Source organism: Oncorhynchus keta, chromosome 24, assembly GCF_023373465.1.
Source record: "Oncorhynchus keta strain PuntledgeMale-10-30-2019 chromosome 24, Oket_V2, whole genome shotgun sequence".
NCBI classification, from domain to species: domain Eukaryota; kingdom Metazoa; phylum Chordata; class Actinopteri; order Salmoniformes; family Salmonidae; genus Oncorhynchus; species Oncorhynchus keta.
This window is the reverse complement of record NC_068444.1, coordinates 39,990,367-40,008,495: the sequence shown is the minus strand read 5'-3', so window position 1 is coordinate 40,008,495 and position 18,129 is coordinate 39,990,367. Positions and strand designations below refer to the sequence as shown.

The 18,129-nt window shown below is 42.5% G+C and overlaps 1 protein-coding gene across 1 annotated transcript in view; it reads right to left on the bottom strand.

The window, feature by feature from the left end:
- Positions 1-14,803, bottom strand: part of LOC118357540 (mediator of RNA polymerase II transcription subunit 9) — a 34,309-nt gene extending 19,506 nt beyond the window's left edge. Inside the window, exon 1 of the mRNA XM_035734734.2 lies at positions 14,495-14,803. Within this exon, the coding sequence (XP_035590627.1) occupies positions 14,495-14,517 (23 nt within the window). The 5' untranslated portion in view covers positions 14,518-14,803. The remainder of the gene's footprint in view (positions 1-14,494) is intronic.
- Positions 14,804-18,129: the final 3,326 nt, after the last annotated feature.

Sequence of the window (18,129 nt, the reverse complement as noted above, 5' to 3'; positions counted from 1 at the left end):
TTCAACTGTTCTGCCTTACTATTATTCAACCATGCTGGGTCATTTATGAACATTTGAACATCTTGGCCACGTTCTGTTATAATCTCCACCCGGCACAGCCAAAAGAGGACTGGCCACCCCACATATGCTCTCTCTAATTCTCTCTTTCTTTCTCTCTCTCTCGGAGGACCTGAGCCCTAGGACAGTGCCCCAGGACTACCTGACATGATGGCTCCTTGCTGTCCCCATTCCACCTGACTGCTGCTGCTCCAGTTTCAACTGTTCTGCCTTATTATTATTCGACCATGCTGGTCATTTATGAACATTTGAACATCTTGGTCATGTTCTGTTATAATCTCTACCCGGCACAGCCAGAAGAGGACTGGCCACCCCACACCCGGTTCCTCTCTAGGTTTCTTCCTAGGTTTTGGCCTTTCTAGGGAGTTTTTCCTAGCCACCGTGCTTTTACACCTGCATTGTTTGCTGTTTGGGGTTTTAGGCTGGGTTTCTGTACAGCACTTTGAGATATCAGCTGATGTACGAAGGGCTATATAAATAAATTTGATTTGATTTGATTTGATTTATTAGTTACATGTTATGTGGTGTTTTATTATGGAACTTTTGTTATGTTCCGTGTTTTGAGTGTGATTTATGTAGTGCTCTCGATTTTGGAACGAAAATAAAAGTGTGCCTATTAACATTACTCTGCTCTCCTGCCCCTGACTTCGCCTCTAGTACACCCCTTGACACTCAAAGCACTTCATGATGACAGAAGTGAGTGCTACGGGGCGATAGTCTATAGTTCAGTTACCTTTGCCTTCTTGGGTACAGGAATAATGGTGGCCATCTTGAAGCATGTAGGGAAAGCAGACTGGGATAGGGATATATTGAATATGTCTGTAAACACAACAGCCAGCTGGTCTGAGCATGCTCTTTGAACGTGGCTAGGGATGCCGTCTGGGCCGGTAGCCTTGCGAGTGTTAACACGTTTAAATGTCTTACTCACGTTGGCCACAGAGAAGGAGAGCCCACACTCCTTGGTAGCGGGCCTTGTCAGTGGCACTGTATTATCCATAAATCAGGCAAAGAAGGTGTTTAGTCTGTCTGGAAGCAAGACGTCGGTGTCCATGACATGGCTGGTTTTCTTTTTGTAGTCCGTGATTGTGTCTGAGCCGTTGAATTGTGACTCCACTTTGTCTCTATACGGAAATTTCTCTTGTTTGGATGGCTTGCGGGGGGAACAACTACACTGTTTGCATTTGTCCATATTCCCATCAACTTTCCATCATTAAATGCAGTGGTTCGCGCTTTCAGTTTTGCGCAAATGCCGCCATCTATCCATGGTTTCTGGTTAGGGTAGCTTTTAATAGCCACAGTGGGTACAATATCTCCAATGCACATCCTTATAAAACTCACTCACCAAATCAGCGTATAAATCAATATTATTCTCTGAGGCTATCCACAACCTGTCCGGACAACTGTGTGATCACGCTCTACATCGCCGATGTGAGTAAGACCTTTAAGTAGGTCAACATTCACAAGGCCGCAGGGCCAAATGTCTTCCCAGGACATGTACTCAGAAAATGCGCTGACCAACTGGCAAGTGTCTTCACTGACATTTCAAAACTGTCCCTGACTGAGTCTGTAATACCAACATGTTTCAAGCAGACCACCACTGTACCTGTGCCCAAGAACAGTAAGGTAACCTACCTAAATGACTACCAACCCGTAGCACTCACGTCTGTAGCCATGAAGTGCTTTGAAAGATTGGCCATGGCTCACATCAACACCATTATCCTATTAACCCTAGACCCCACTCCAATTTGCATACCGCCCCATGTAACTGACAGTTAACCTGTAAGTCTGTCGTTGTCTTTTGTTTGAATTGTTTATGTGTCCGCTATGCGGGGGAAATGATAATACAAGCGGAACTACGTAGCTAATACTGTTGTATCGGGGATCCTTATTGTAGCAACACACTTTTGGAGGGAAGGCAATCCTGCGCTGCGTTAGCTAAGTTTTCATGTCATCGGGTGTAGTTCATAAAGGTTGAAGAGTGTATGTTAGGATGAAGTGTGAATTCATGCCAGGAATAATAAGTGTGAAGTTTGATTTCCTCCCTTCTGTAATAAGCAGCCAATGAGGTATTTGTTCCTTTATTCATGTCTTTAATCTGAACCCGTTATAACGCCGGTTAAACTGTTATGTATGTAAGCACTTCAGAGTTATACCAAGCTAATAAGTCACTCGTAAGATAAGGTTGTAAGAGTGTGCTTAACTGTATTTTTCATTTACTTTATAGTTCTCACGGAAGGTGATAATTCTGACTAAAACTACAGAATAAAGCCGCCAGTTAAAATCAAGGAACGGTTGTGCTCGTGGTTACTGAAGGGAGCTACACCCCAACAGATCCACAGATAACGCAATCTCTATTGCACTCCACACTGCACTTTCCCACCTGAACAAAAGGGACACCTACGTGAGAATGATATTCATTGACAACAGCTCAGCTTTCAACACCATAGTGCCCACAAAGCTCATCACTAAGCTAAGGACCCTGGGACTGAAAATAAAATTTAAAAAATGTCACATGCGCCAAATACAACAGGTGAAATGCTTACTTACAAGCCCTTCACCAACAATGCAGTTTTATGAAAAATACCTACAAAAGTTATAAATAAAAGCAACAAATAATTAAAGAGCAGTAGTAAAATAACAATAGCAAAGCTGTATACAGTGTAACGGCTGTTGGTGGAATAAGGTGAGGACCAAGGTGCAGCGTGGTACGTGTTCATATTATTTATTCGAAACTGAACACTCAAATGCAAACCAACAAAGAGAACAACCAAAACAGTTCTGTCTGGTGCAGACAGAAAGCAACTACCCACAAAATATGTGGGCAAGAGCTACCTAAGTAAGGTTTTCAATCAGAGACAACGATAGACAGCTGTCCCTGATTGAGAACCATACCCAGCCAAAAACAAAGAAATGCAAAAACATAGAAAAAGGAACATTGAATGCCCACCCTCGTCCACCCTGGCCTAACCAAAATAGAGAATAAAAGCATCTCTATGGCCAGGGCGTGACATACAGGGTGTACCGGTACAAAGTCAATGTGTGGGGGCACCGGTTAGTCGAGGTAATTGAGGTAATATATACATGTAGGTAGAGTTATTAAAGTGGCTATGCATAGATAAACAGAGAGTAGCAGCAACATTAAAGGGGGGGGGCAATACAAAAAGTCTGGGTAGCCATTTGATTATGGCTTGTTGGTAGAAGCTGTTTAGAAGCCTCTTGGACCTAGACTGGGCGCTCCGATACCGCTTGCCATGCGATAGCAGAGAGAACAGTCTATGACTAGGGTTGCTGAAGTCTTTGACCATTTTTATGGCCTTCCGCTGACACCGCCTGGTGTAGAGTTCCTGGATGGTATAGGAAGCTTGGCCCCACTGATGTACTGGGCCATTCACACTACCCTCTGTAGTGCCTGAAAGAGATAGATGGAGGAATGAAACTCCCTGCCAGATGCAGCATGACACGTGCAAACTCCTAGCACTGCTGGCGCTGAACATGTGAGGGAGGTTTCAATTATTTTCAGTAGTAGCCTCGAGGTTAGAGAGGCAGACCAGCAGTCGGAATTGAACTGGCAGCTGGAAGGCTGCTCGTCTCTTATCCAATGTACCATCTCCTGCCATTGTACCCTTAAGCAATGCACTTAACCCCTTACAATTGCTCTCCATCTAGGGGTGCTGCAGTGCTTCTGACCCTGTGCCTCTTAAAGGTGTGCATGTATGTTTATGTGTGTGTTTGTGTGTGCGCGTGTGTGTGTGTTGGGAAAGGCAGAAGACACATTTCTGTTGTAACCAATGGACAATAAAGTTGTATTCTATGCTATTCTATCGAGTTGTTGCTTTTACCATCTTCCTTCACTGACACAGTCAATATTTTAGAATCTACCCTACTTAACCTCATACCGTCTTTCTTTTCAGTGCACAGAAACATCCCATACTAAAAGGCAAAATCACAGCACCAGTAGCTTTGGTCTGCTCTACACCAGGAGAAGAGAAAGACTGTGCAGAATAACCTAGCTGAACGCAAGGCAGCACGATCAAAATGAATACATATGTCTCCTACTGGTAACAGTGGCGTGTATTCATGGATGCCAATGGAAGCCAGGCTTCCCCCAAAATGTGTAATTATTATTCCTTTTAAATAAAATAATGCATATTTGGACTCAATCTGCAAGTGGCTGAGTGCATCTCACTGGAGAAAGCATCAAAGTGAGCAAAACAGCACCCCTCTGTCTCTGTATTTAGAGCCCACCTAACTGATTCTGTCTGGTCGAAAGAATATGAGATTGTTGCCAACCGTCACATTGAATTAAATAGCAATGGAAGCAAGTGAGCATTTGGCCTATTTTCTTATATAAAGGAATAATCAATCAATGTTAAGCTAAACTGAGTGAGCTCAACCGTGAATGGTCCTGGCGCACCAAAAACAAAGTTTGGATAAGGCTTCACGCCAATCACATCAAAAGCAAAACATAATTAACAGAAAAAATTCTAATTGTTGCATCTCATTGTGTCGTTACCCTCCGGTGGCTAGCTAGCTAAAATCGTCCCTTTCCTAAATTAGCCATGGATGGACACACACACACACACAGACAGAGCGAGAGAGAGTACCATGGACAGCCACATGATATTTAGCTTACGTTGATTGGACTAAAATCGTTTGTTATCTTTAAGTTGTCACTGTATTAGCATTCACCTACAGCCAGGTGGTTTATTTGGGATGGGGCCTTATGACACTGACAGAGCTGGTCTGTGCTAAATGGATAACACTAGCCCACTGTTTGTGACAGACAAATTGATATTTTACGCTTTATAAATAAAATACATTAATATTGTGTGTGTCCATACAGTATGTTGACTGCATAAAACACCATAATGTGGGGTCACTTAGAAATTGGGGTCACAGCGCAAAATGGCTCTAAACAGAATAGAAAGAGTGGGAGGCCCCGGTGCACAACTGAGCAAGAGGACAAGTATATTAGTGTCTAGTTTGAGAAACAGACCCCTCACAAGTCCTCAACTGGCAGCTTCATTAAATAGTACCCGCAAAACACCAGTCTCAACAACAGCAGTGAAGAGGCAACTCTGGGATGCTAGCCCCCCTCCACCCTCTGAGGATATGTATAACTTAATATTATGTCTCCAGAGAAACCCGTATTGACATTTTTGGATTTGCCCTAGAGTAACTACTTTTCGGAGAATTACACACCAATACAGATCTCTATGTATGTTCAGATGGTGTCTGAGTTCTGTATTGCAGTTCTATCAAGTACACCTTTGGCAGATTTTATATGCAAAAACATAGAATTAATTTGGGTTTTGCAGACAGTAATACGATACATGGTATTGAAAAGTACAATCTTAGGCAAATACATGGGGTGCTATTGTCACGTTCACCGTCTTTAAACTCCCTGTCATAAATGAGCCAATGCGCAGCGTGCATGTAATTCCACATCTTTTAATAAAGTGAAACTTTCACAAAAAAAATATATAAAAAATAAATAATTACCCACAAACACAGGTGGGAAAAAGGCTACCTAAGTATGATTCCCAATCAGAGACAATGATAGACAGCTGCCTCTGATTGGGAACCATACCCGGCCAAAAACAAAGAACTATAAAACATGCCCACCCAAGTCACACCCTGACCTAACCAAATAGAGAAATAAAACGGCTCTCTCAGGTCAGGGCGTGACAGCTATATTTCGGCAGACGATCTGTCTATCTGGTCAAAATCACTGATACAGGTCCCTCTCCACCATATGGTGGTATGGATAAATTATGTCTCCTAGATCTCCATGTCCTTTTTATCAAATTTCTATAAGCAGACTTACTGTGGGTGTTTTTGGCTGGGGTTAAAATGACCCAAGTCGGTCATAATGAGGGTTAAGGCTCCTGCAGCTTCAAAACATATTTTCCATCCATTTATCTCCCCTCTCCAACAGCCCCTCTATACTGCTTTGGTACTATAGCTCAGTTGTTGGCTCTTGGCGATTACACTTATTGCGATAGGCAAAACAACCCAATCATAACACTGCAAGGGTTTCAAGGAATCATCCTCTTATTTTATTCCCAGAAAGAGTTTGGATAGACAGGCAGTGTCTACTCCAATTGTTTTTGTTAAGTGAGGAGATTTATAGTTTAGGGCAATGACGCACTTAGAGACCTGCATTTTGAGTGCACCCCACTGTTTTTGCACTTTTCATTCAGTTGGAGTAACTCAATTTCCAGGTAAATCACTCAAGAGTGACTTCAAAATTGGACGTGCCTTGATTTGAAGGGAAATGCCTTCAAATCAAATTGTATTGGTCACATACACATGGTTAGCAGATGTTAATGCGAGTGTAGCGAAAATCTTGTGCTTCCAGTTCCGACAGTGCAGTAATATCTAACAAGTAATCTGAACAATTCCCCCAAAACTACCTAATACACACAAATCTAAAAGGGGCGAATGAGAATATGTACATATAAATATATGGGTGAGTGATGGCCGAGGGGCATAGGCAAGGTGCAATAGATGGTATAAAATACAATATATACATATGATATGAGTAATGTAAGATATGTAAACATTATTAAAGTGGTGTTATTTAAAGTGTCATTGTTTAAAGTGACAAGTGATCCATTTGTTAAAGTGGCCAGTGATTGGGTATCCATGTAGGCAGCAGCCTCTGAGTTAGTGATTGCTGTTTAGCAGTCTGATGGCCTTGAGATAGAAGCTGTTCTTCATCACTCGGTCCCAGCTTTGATGCACCTGTACTGACCTCGCCTTCTGGATGGTAGCGGTGTGAACAGGCAGTGGCTCAGGTGGTTGTTGTCTTTGATGATATTTTTTGCCTTCCTGTGACATTGTCTGCTATAGGTGTCCAGGAGGGCAGGTATTTTGCCCCCAGTGAGGTGTTGTGCAGTGATGTGGAGTGCCTTGCGGTTGAGGGTGGAGCGTTGCCGTACCAGCCCGACAGGATGCTCTCGATTGTGGATCTGTAAAAGTTAGTCAGGGTTTTGGGTGACAAGCCAAATTTCTTCAGCCTCCTGAGTTTGAAAAGGCGCTGTTGCGCCTTCTTCGCCACACTGTCTGTGTGTGTGGACCATTTTAGTTTGTCGTTGATGTGTACGCCGAGGTATTTAAAACGTTCCACTTTCTCCACTGCTGTCCCTTCAATGTGGATAGGGGGGTGCTCCCTCTGATCATGTCCTTTGTTTTGTTGACATTGAGTGTTTTCCTGACACCACACTCGAGTGCCCTCACCTCCTGTAGGCTGTCTCGTCGTTGTTGGTAATCAAGTCTACTACTGTTGTGTCATCTGCAACCTCGATGATTGAGTTGGAGGTGTGCACGGCCACCCAGTCATGGGTGAACAGGGAGTACAGGAGGGGGCTGAGCACGCACCCTTATGGGGCCCCAGTGTTGAAGGTCAGCGAGGTGGAGATGTTTCCTACCTTCACCACCTGGGGGCGGGCCGTCAGAAAGTCCAGGACCCAATTGCACAGGGCGGGGTTGCGGCCCAGGGCCTCCAGCTTGATGATGAGCTTGGAGGGTACTATGGTGTTGAATGCTGAGCTGTAGTCAATGAACAGCAAAACCGTCCACTAGGGGGCAACAGAGAGCGCTCTTACTATCAAGTAGGCGTGGATTTTGCTATGGTATTGTGGACGGGGTTTGTATGATGGGCATAATCCCACGACTCTGGATCAGAAGGTTGCATGTTTAATCCCCTTGATGGACACTTCTAACCATTCGGAATGAGTGCCTAAACTTAATGTTTTAACCCTATACAAAACCCTAACCTTTAACCTTCTAAGTGTGAAGTTTGGAAATGTGACATTTTTTAGAAACAGTACGATAATGAGCAGGAGAAATCAACCCAGTGTCAAAAACACACACTTTTGATGTTTGGAGAAACATAGACAAACGTCTAATTCTGCATTGAGACTGAGAGCTTGTTGCAATTTCTCTGTGTCATGTTGGCCTTCTAAAGTGTCGGGTTGGCCTTCTAAAGTGTCTTCCTTCTCTCTTCTCTGCCGGCACACTAATTTGCATGTTGCCTTTGCAGAAACTACTGTTAGTGTTGCACACTTTAAAACTGTTCAATGGACAAATAACAGTGAGTCACTTGTTTTTTGTTGTTGTTATTGTCTAGTAGTGATTGAGTCGTTTCGCATATGGTCACGTAGATAAATCACTATGGATTGATTAAAGGATTACAGTGGGTAAACCCTCAAAATTACTGGTACAAAATTATGTGCCATGTGCGTAAGTACATGCGTGATCAGTTGCCTATTTAAGTTCCATTCAGAGTCAGCGTGTGTGTTTCCTCAAGCTGTTGAGGTGTCGGAAACGGATACACACCCCCATTGACACTGGCAGTAGCATGAATGAATTTGAGTGTGTGATGATATCGTGTGCGCGCATGTATATGTGTGTAGCGGGAGCTGGTCGTGGATGGATTGGCACTCCCTCCAGAAGCGAACAGGAACGTAGGACGATCTGGGCTGGTGACCATTTCCAGGGCTGCAGCCTTGTGCCAAGTTAATAGCTGCCTTCAATCTCTATCCACACGTTATCTGTGCTCCAAAGGCGGAGTGTGAATAAATTGCTTGGGCGCTGGGCCCAAGAGAAAATAAACCACCTACAATCATTATAGAGCCTAAAATAGCCCCAAATTGGAAAGAGCGACAGCATGTCGGAACATGGAGTTAATACACGTGTCAGAATCATCAACACGTTTGTTGTGTTTACCAGCGTGGTTAGTCTGCCCAGCAACAGACAATCACAATCAGGCTGCAGATGGACACCACCACTGTCCACTGGTCCCATTGGGAGTCAATGTTCAGGTTATATTCTGCATCCTGCTTAGAGAGTTTTGTGGTTTCAATGAAATAGCACATGGAAACTTCCAGGATGGTGTTGATTCACCTGTGTTCTGCAGAAGCATTGAAATGTAATGATTTTTTTTTTTCGAATAGACTGCTACTTCACAAGAGGCTGCTGAGGGGATGACAGCTCATAATAATGTCAGGAACGTTCCACTGACGTTCCACTGATTCTGCTCCAGCCATTACCACGAACCCGTCGTCCCCAATTAAGGTGCCTCCAACCACCTGTGTGTGAAGTGACTATAATGAGAATTTGCGTGCCTCGTAATTTTCTCTGTTCTACTGAAATCTTTAACTGCTGCTAATCCTTTAGTAGGACAGCCTTAATAGTGGAATTTCAGTTGTAAAATTAAGCATACACCCTAAGAAGGGAGTTCTAAATGTTTAGACACAAGTATGAAATGCTGTGACAAAACACGTCTATTTTGGGCCTGTGTTCCCCACCAAACAATGTCTCATAGAAGCTTCAATCCTGTAAAACACCTCTTAGAACCTCACCCCTCCTTCCAACTCCCAATAAGGACATTTTGAAGTATTTGCTCCATGTGTGAGTCACAATTCCTCCATCTAATATAAAAAAAAACCTCCTGATATTTTTAGCATGCATCTTTCTTTATGCCTCGGGGCTTGGTGATTAAAATGTTGCGCTGTTCAAGTCCACCCAGACAAGTCCAAATTCGAAAGCCAAATACATTCACACTTCCACCCAAGCTGCACACCAATCACATCTATAACGAGCGTATGCGTTAGTGAGTGATGTCAATGTCTGTACGCTTCCGCATTGTATGGATTGATTGGAATGTTGTTTTCCGTTTCTGCGCTAAGCTTGTATTATTTATGCCACCAGTCTATGCCTGCTTACGTATAGACATTAATGACTCATGTTAGGAGCCCCTCGCAAATGTGTGGTGTTGACTCACCAAAGGTAGGTCAAGGCCATGGATACACCTACGCAACATCCACATCCACGGCCATGGAAGCACCAACGCAAAAAGATCACATTCAAATACAATGTCATTGCAAACGGCCAAACGTTTCACGTCGTATCCTTCTTTGCAAAAACCTTCGATACAATTGGCTTGTTGTCGGTTGGTCTTTCGGATAGTGCTGTTGTGTTGTGGTCACGCAGATAATCTGGCTGTGTTGTGGTAAACCATGCATTGTGCGTTGTGTTGCTGTAACTATATGCGATTGTGTTGGCAATGTTCGGTGCCAGTGTTACAGAGATGTGTTAAGTTAGGGGACCCATGTTATTTCTGAGTGTTGACAAAGGCCAAGCACTGAGCAAACAGTTTTGTCACAGACCCCTCAGATACTGTAACCCAATTTAAGGGGAGGCTGATGGAGGATGAATGGACACTGTGTGTGTGTGTGTGTGTGTGTGTGTGTGTGTGTGTGTACAACTGGACATTTTCCACAGCAGACACACTGTAAAAAATATGCCTTAACCAATCGCTTAATCAGTTTTATTCTGTGAGTTGAGTGGACTTCAAATGGACAAGAACTTGAGCAAATGTGCTAAAGTTTGTTCACTCAACAAACTCTGCTCAAAGTGAGCTGAATTTTAAAAAGCTTGCTTAGTAAAATTACAAATTCATGTTTGCTTTTGGAAAGCAGCACTGTATGTTGTTTCAGTTAAATGCCCAAATGTTGAGCAAACTCACAATTCTATTTGTATTCTTTGTAGTTGTTAACATACCACCACATTCAGTGGCTGGCACTAAGACAACATTTGCATGAGCTGTATTCCGCAATAAGCAGAACTCACCCAGAGGCGGCGCTTCAAGTAGCCGGAGACAATAATGCAGGGAAACTTAAATCCATTTTACCAAATGTCCATCAGCATGTTAAATGTGCAACCAGAGGAAAAGGAACTCTGTACCACCTATACTCCACACACAGAGATGCACACAAAGCTCTCCCTCGCCCTCCATTTGGCAAATCTGACCATAATTCTATCCTCCTGATTCCTGTTGACAAGCAAAAATGAAAGCAGAAAGCAGATGCAAAGCTACAGGACTGTTTGGTTAGCACAGACTGGAATATGTTCCGGGATTCCTCCAATGGCATTGAGGAGTACACCACAGTCATTGGCTTCATCAATAAGTGCATCGATGATGTCGTCCCCACAGTGACCGTACGTGCATACCGCAACCAGAAGCCATGGATTACAGGCAGCATCCGCACTGAGCTAAAGGCTAGAGCTGTCGTTTTGAAGGAGCAGGACTCTAACCCGGAAGCTTATAAGAAATCCCGCTATGCCCTGCCATCAAACAGCAAAGCGTCAATACAGAACTAAGATAGAATCGTACTACATCGGCTCTGACGCTCGTCGGATGTGGCAGGGCTTGCAAATCATTACAGAGTACAAAGGGAAGCACAGCCGAGAGCTGCCCAGTGACATGAGCCTACCAGACGAGCAAAACTACTTCTATGCTCGCTTCGAGGCAAATAACACTGAAACATGCATGAGAGCATCAGCTATTACGGAAGACTGATCACGCTTTCCGCAGCCGATGTGAGTAAGACCTTTAAACAGGTCAATATTCACAAGGCCGTAGGGCCAGACGGATTACCACGACGTGTACTGCGAGCATGCTCTGACCAACTGGCAAGTGTCTTCACTGACATTTTCAATCTTTCCCTGTCTGTAATACCAACATGTTTTAAGCAGACCACCATTGTCCCTGTGCCCAAGAACACTAAGGTAACCTGCCTAAATAACTACTGACCCATGCACTCACGTCTGTAGCCATGAAGTGCTTTGAAGGGCTGGTAATGGCTCACATCAACACCATCATCCCAGAAACCCTAGACCCACTCCAATTTGCATACCACCCCAACAGATCCACAGATGATGCAATCTCTTTTGCACTCCACACTGCCCTTTCCCCCCTGGACAAAAGGAATACCTACGTGAGAATGCTATTCATTGACTACAGCTCAGCGTTCAACACCCTAGTGCCCTCAAAGCTCATCAATAAGCTAAGGACCCTGGGACTAAACCCCTCCCTCTGCTACTGCATCCTGGACTCCCTGACAGGCTGCCCCCAGGTGGTAAGGGTAGGTAACAACACATCCACCACGCTGATCATCAACACTGGAGCTCCCCAGGAGTGCTCAGTCCCCTCCTGTACTCCCTGTTCACCCACGACTGCATGGCCAGGCACGACTCCAACACCATCATTAAAATTGCAGATGAAACAACAGTGTTAGGCCTGATCACCGACAACGACGAGACAGGGAGGAGCTCAGAGACCTGGTCGTGTGGTGCCAGGACAACAACCTCTCTTTCAACGTGATCAGGACAAAGGTGATGATTGTGGACTACAGGAAAAAGAGGACCGATCACTCCCCCATTCTCATCGACGGGGCTGTAGTGGATCAGATTGAGAGCTTCAAGTTCCTTGGGGTCCACATCACCAACAAACTAACATAGTCCAAGCACACCAAGACAGTCGTGAATAGGGCACGATAAAACCTATTCCCCCTCAGGAGACTGAAAAGATTTGGCATGGGTCCTCAGATCCTCAAAAGGTTCTACAGCTGCACCATCGAGAGCATCATGATTGGTTGCATCACTGCCTGGTATGTCAACTGCTCGACCTCCGACCGCAAGGCACCACAGAGGGTAGTGCGAACAGCCCAGTACATCACTGGAGTCAAGCTTCCTGCCATCCAGGACCTCTATACCAGGCGGTGTCAGTGGAAGGCCCTAAATATTGTCAAAAACTCCAGCCACCCTAGTCATACACTATTCTCTCTGCTACAGCACGGCAAGCAGTTCCAGAGCGCCAAGTCTAGGTCCAAGAGGCATCTAAACAACTTCAACCCCCAAGCCATAAGACTCCTGAAGATCTAGTCAAATGGCTACCCAGACTTGTTACTTTTATATCTTATTCTTATCCCCAAAAAATGTAAACTGCGTTGTTGGTTAGGGGCTCGTAATTAAGCAAGTCACTGTAAGTTGTACACTTGAGAATCCATAAGAAATGTGTATTTGTTATATTCGCCATGTAGCCCTTATTGTTGTGTGTTCATTTTAACTCACCTTATATGTCCATTTGAATTGGCCTTTACAATTGTACGTTGAATCAACAAACTCTGCTCAAAGTGAGCGGAATTTGAACATGCTATGAGTAAAATTAAAAAAATGTATGCTTTCTCAAAACCACACCCATCACGATCATATTTCCTAGCATGCTCTACTGCAGGTTGATTTTCAGAATTGTTTGTTTCAATACCTGTGTTTTTGCATGTACATTGATTGGTTGATTAATCTTATGCTACACAAACATAAATAACATACCCTTTTCTAAACTAATCCAATCTGTTAGCGTTTGGACTTTTTGCACCTGTTACTGAGACGGTTGTTCCAGTTTATGTTATTTTGGTAGTCTCAATAATAAATCTTCCCTATCCGGCAATCATTCTCAATGCTGGTTGGAAGTGATTAAAAGTTCACATTTTTAGAATACCTCACTCTGGCTAGATTCAAATAGGAATTCCGGGTGTGTTATCCACCGTAGAGGAAATGTCCTTTCCTTTCAGACTGATTTCACAGTATGACAAAATGGAAAAATATACTAGCTCTTTCTAATTTGTTTTTATGTGATTTTTTCCCATGGTCTGTCTTCCTAGATATTTACCTTCCTGTTAGGTCTGCTAATTTGAAGTGAAACCCGCAAGGAGCATAGATATCCAGGAAAAGAGAACATTTAATAAAAATAAACGGGAAAAGTACAATAATGATGCTTATACTGTATGCTAGATAAAGACTGCACACATATTGCCCACAGAAACGTCCCTTATTTACATATAATTTATATGTTTGGTTGTAGGCCCCCCTCTTTCAACAACATTTCTGTGTACTCTGTAGGTTTTCACAAGTCTGTCAATAGGGAAAGCTTTGGGACACAACACTGGGAGTCTGTGTAATGGTTGGACTCCCTGAGTTGTGCATGGATCTGGTGGGTGGCAACGGAAATTAACCTTACCCCGATATGGCGGCTAAACAAACAAACAAAAAAAGTTTCCCGTCAACAAAGATATATGTATAATCTCTAGGAACTCTACTTACCAGACATAAAGTGAAATGTGTCCCTCGCTATCAAATACACGTCTGAATCCAACTTTTGTCCGAAACACCATATTTTAGTGCTAGATTTATTGGTGGGAGGTCTCGTGTCAAATGGCAGCCTGCTGTCAAACTCACCAGGATTATTTAATTACTTTTAGAATAAGGCTGTAACGTAACAAAATGTGGAAAAAGTCAAGAGGTCTGAATATTTTCCCAAGGTACTGTACATCGCATATGTGTTTTCTCAGCACATTCAAGATATGAAGCTATATGGATTCCACAAATGCTTCTCTTGGCTGTGGTGCATATGCGGATCTTCATATGCTTTTCGATATGCTGAAAATAAGGAGAATTTCTGATGCATTTCTGAGTTTTCAGCACATGCTTAATTATTTGACAAATATCAAATCCATATTTTTATTTCATGCAACAGATATAATATAAGTGGGTGCACACGCATCAGGTTCGTGTCTTCAATTTATCTCACCTCAGATATATCCCTGGACTCATACAGTAGCAGTGAGATTTTTGAGGTCCGGATTGGATGCACGTAGAAACTGTCCCATCAATCCATTAAAGAGAATATTGTTGCTGCGTATATGAAATTACGGACATGCATATCTGGAACATGTCTGCTCCTTATATCTTATAAAATATCTGATATCCGGAAATACATAAATATATCCAATAACCTAAAACACAAGTCCGATCTACACTGGAGTTGTTTACCAAGCATTTTGTGGCGGTGTCATGACTTGTTCGGGCGGTGTTCGGCGATAGATGTCAACGGCTTTCTAGCCATCACCGCTCCATTTTCCATATATCCATTTGCCTTGTCTTGTTTCCATACACACCTGGTTTTCATTTCCCCAATCAATCTACTTGTATTTAACCCTCTGTTTCCCATCATGTTTTGTGTGTAATTGTTTCATTGTTAAGTGGTGTGAGTTTACGCGCTTTACTTTTATGTTCCATTTTTTGAGTGCGTTTGATTTATGTCGTGATCTCGTTTTTGGAACTATAATAAAAGTGCGCCTTGTTCATTATACTCTGCTCTCCTGCACCTGACTTCGCCTCCAATATACCATTTACAGGAGGAGTTACATTTTTTACTTAAATCAACTTGAAAATCTATGGCAAGACCTGAAAATGGTTGCCTAGCAATGATCTAGATGCGAAAGAAACGTACACCAATTTAGGCGAGTTGCTGGCTAGCGGAGGGGAACACTTAAAAAATAAAGGAGAGCCGCACACTCTTGGAGCGCAGATGCAAAAATATTTATGTCCAATGTTTCGACAGACAAGCTGTCTTCATCAGGGTATAATGACGAACACTACGGGATGACTCATTTATATAGTGTCAAAAGACACACACAGGTGTCTGTAATCATGGCCGGGTGTGGCCTGATATCATTGGTTAATTCTCATATCTTAAAAGAGCATACAAAAAACATAAATGGATAGCGTACGATAGATAGATACAATTTGACTGCATAAGCCTAAATATTTACATTAGCAAAATCACAATAATGGCTTCAGATCAAAGTCTACGTTGAGCCCGAAGGGAGCAAGGGTCTTTAAATGAAAGATCCAGGCAGCCTCTTGTTTTAACAATAAATTGTCGAGGTCACCCCCTCTCCTAGGGAGGGTGACATGTTCGATGCCAATTTAACGTAGAGATGAAATCGAGTGGTTTTCTTACAAAAAGTGGGCCGCAACTGGGTAAGTCGAGTTTTTGCACCAAATGGTGCTACGTTGCTCCGAGATACGTACTTTTAATTTGCACTTTGTTTTACCCACATCATTTTTTTACCACAAAGACAAGTTATAAGTTAAGTAACTGCAGTAGTGGAGCACGTGATAACACCTTTGATTGGGATCTGTTTCCCTGTTTGGTTGTTTGAAGGATCTACATTTATAAGTGCCATTGCATTGAGCACAGCCATTACATTTGTAGTTTCCATCCAGTAGGTGCACAAATAGACATTGTACTTATAAGGTCTTCAATACTTACCTTTGGGCTAAAGGGGAATACTATATCATTACATTTTATTATTTTGTATTTACTAATTAAATATGTAGCACCTACTTGCTTGTTTCCTAGGAAGTATGTTTGGTACTAAATTGTTACCATGTATTTACTTTTTGTTCCTAGGTATTTACCTTGTTAATATCTAGTAATTACCGGGCTGCTAAATCCAAAGACTCACACACCTTACAACACCTTACAACACACAACTGCTGGCATTCCACCACTGCACTATACTATCTATGTATTACCAAGTATGTTTACATAACAGTTCAACACTTTCCATGACTACACAGTACTTCATTCTTCATTTGGATCCCAATTAGGACAAATATTCCATTTGGTGATGCCATTTCTTTTTATGTGAGTTGTTCCATGGTCCGCCTTCCTGGAAATCTAAAAGGGAACCCGTTTCGTAAATAAAAGTACAATAACAATGCCTCCATGCTAGATGAAGACTGCACAAATATTGTTTCTCTAAAGTTTGTTGCCCACACAAACCTCCCTTATTTATATATGTTTTATGTTTGGTTGTAGGCCTCCCTCGTTCAATAACATTTCTGAGTACTCTGTAGGTTTTTACACTTAGTTTTGGGACACAACATTGTGATTCTGTGTACTGGTTGGACTTCCCTGAGTTGTGCACTGTTCTGGTGGGCGGCGAAGGAAAAATAACCCTTCCCCAATATGGCTGGCTTCACCCCGAAAAAAAACATACATATTGTTATGGTGAGAGGTTAGCATGTCTTGGGGGTATGATATTTGTGCCTCTGTAACTTTCTCACTCATTATTCATGATTAATTCAGGACGATCCGTAATCATGGTAGCATCCACATTAATGTAGAAGTGTTTAGAAACATTATATTCTTATTTACAATAAAAGTGACTCAAAAATGACACAGTACATTAGTTAACATTCATTTCTATTGGGCACAAAAAAAATCAGAAACACCAAAACAAAGAGCAAATGCATATGTTGAGCTTTACTGTGCCTGGGTCTGAAGTGCATGGTAAGAGTGGCCCCTACTGCTGAATCTGGATATTTTTTCCCCCCTAAACTCAAGACATGTTTCCTACTTGACCTTTAACAGGATCATGTATCATGTAAAACTTTCAATAAATCATTGAATACTCTATATTTTCAATATGTTGCATTCTTTATGTCATGGCTACATTTGGTATATTTTCTGTTCTGCAAAAAAAAACACATTGGCATATTATTCAACACCAAAGACACGAGACAATCACTGACAAGATGCAGTGACATGTGAAGAGGCTTTGTGAGATTCAGTGGTTGACCGGGCAGTGGACAGTAGACACACACATCACTTAACCCTAACTCGCCCCAGAGACCGCCATCATCAGGGAAAACACTTGTTGTCCAACAGTCTTGACAACATTATTTTCCTAATCTCCTTCCCTTCATGACAACTGTAAAGACACTTGGAAGGTTATAAATCATTACAAGAAAAGCCTACCAGTGCTTTTACAACTTGATTAACACCAGAGATAAGAGGAGAGGAAAGGAGGGGGCATTAGTACAAAGGCATTGTGTGAAACAAGATTCAAATGAGTTAGCTACAACATCATGCTGATACGGTTAGACTGAAAGCAGTTAGAACCAGAGCCGTATAGAGGTCAGGCCAAAGCTTGCTACGCCCTCTCTGTGAATCACTGGGGGAAAGGACACTCACAATAGGTGAACTAGCAATGAACAACATTTTAGCACCAATTTCAAATGATTTTGTAAAACTTAATTAGAAGCTAGAGACATTCAGCTAGGCCTAAGTACTGTACAGAAAATCATCTCAGTTTGAGTGATGGATGAAACATTTTAGAAGCTTGATAGGCCATTGACAATGTTGCCTGCGATGACGTTTTAGGAAGTGGCAGCAATAGCTGACACCATTTCAACAAAAATCACAAAATGGTTACCCGTTTAGTTGTTGGCTCGCAATCAGTGTTGCTCTTTGTTAATAAATGATAATAACTTAATCATAAGTTATTCACTAGACCACTGTGAATATACTGCAAGGCCTGCAAAGAGATATACATGCTTTTTGATAGAAGAGCTTGACCATATTTGTTCACA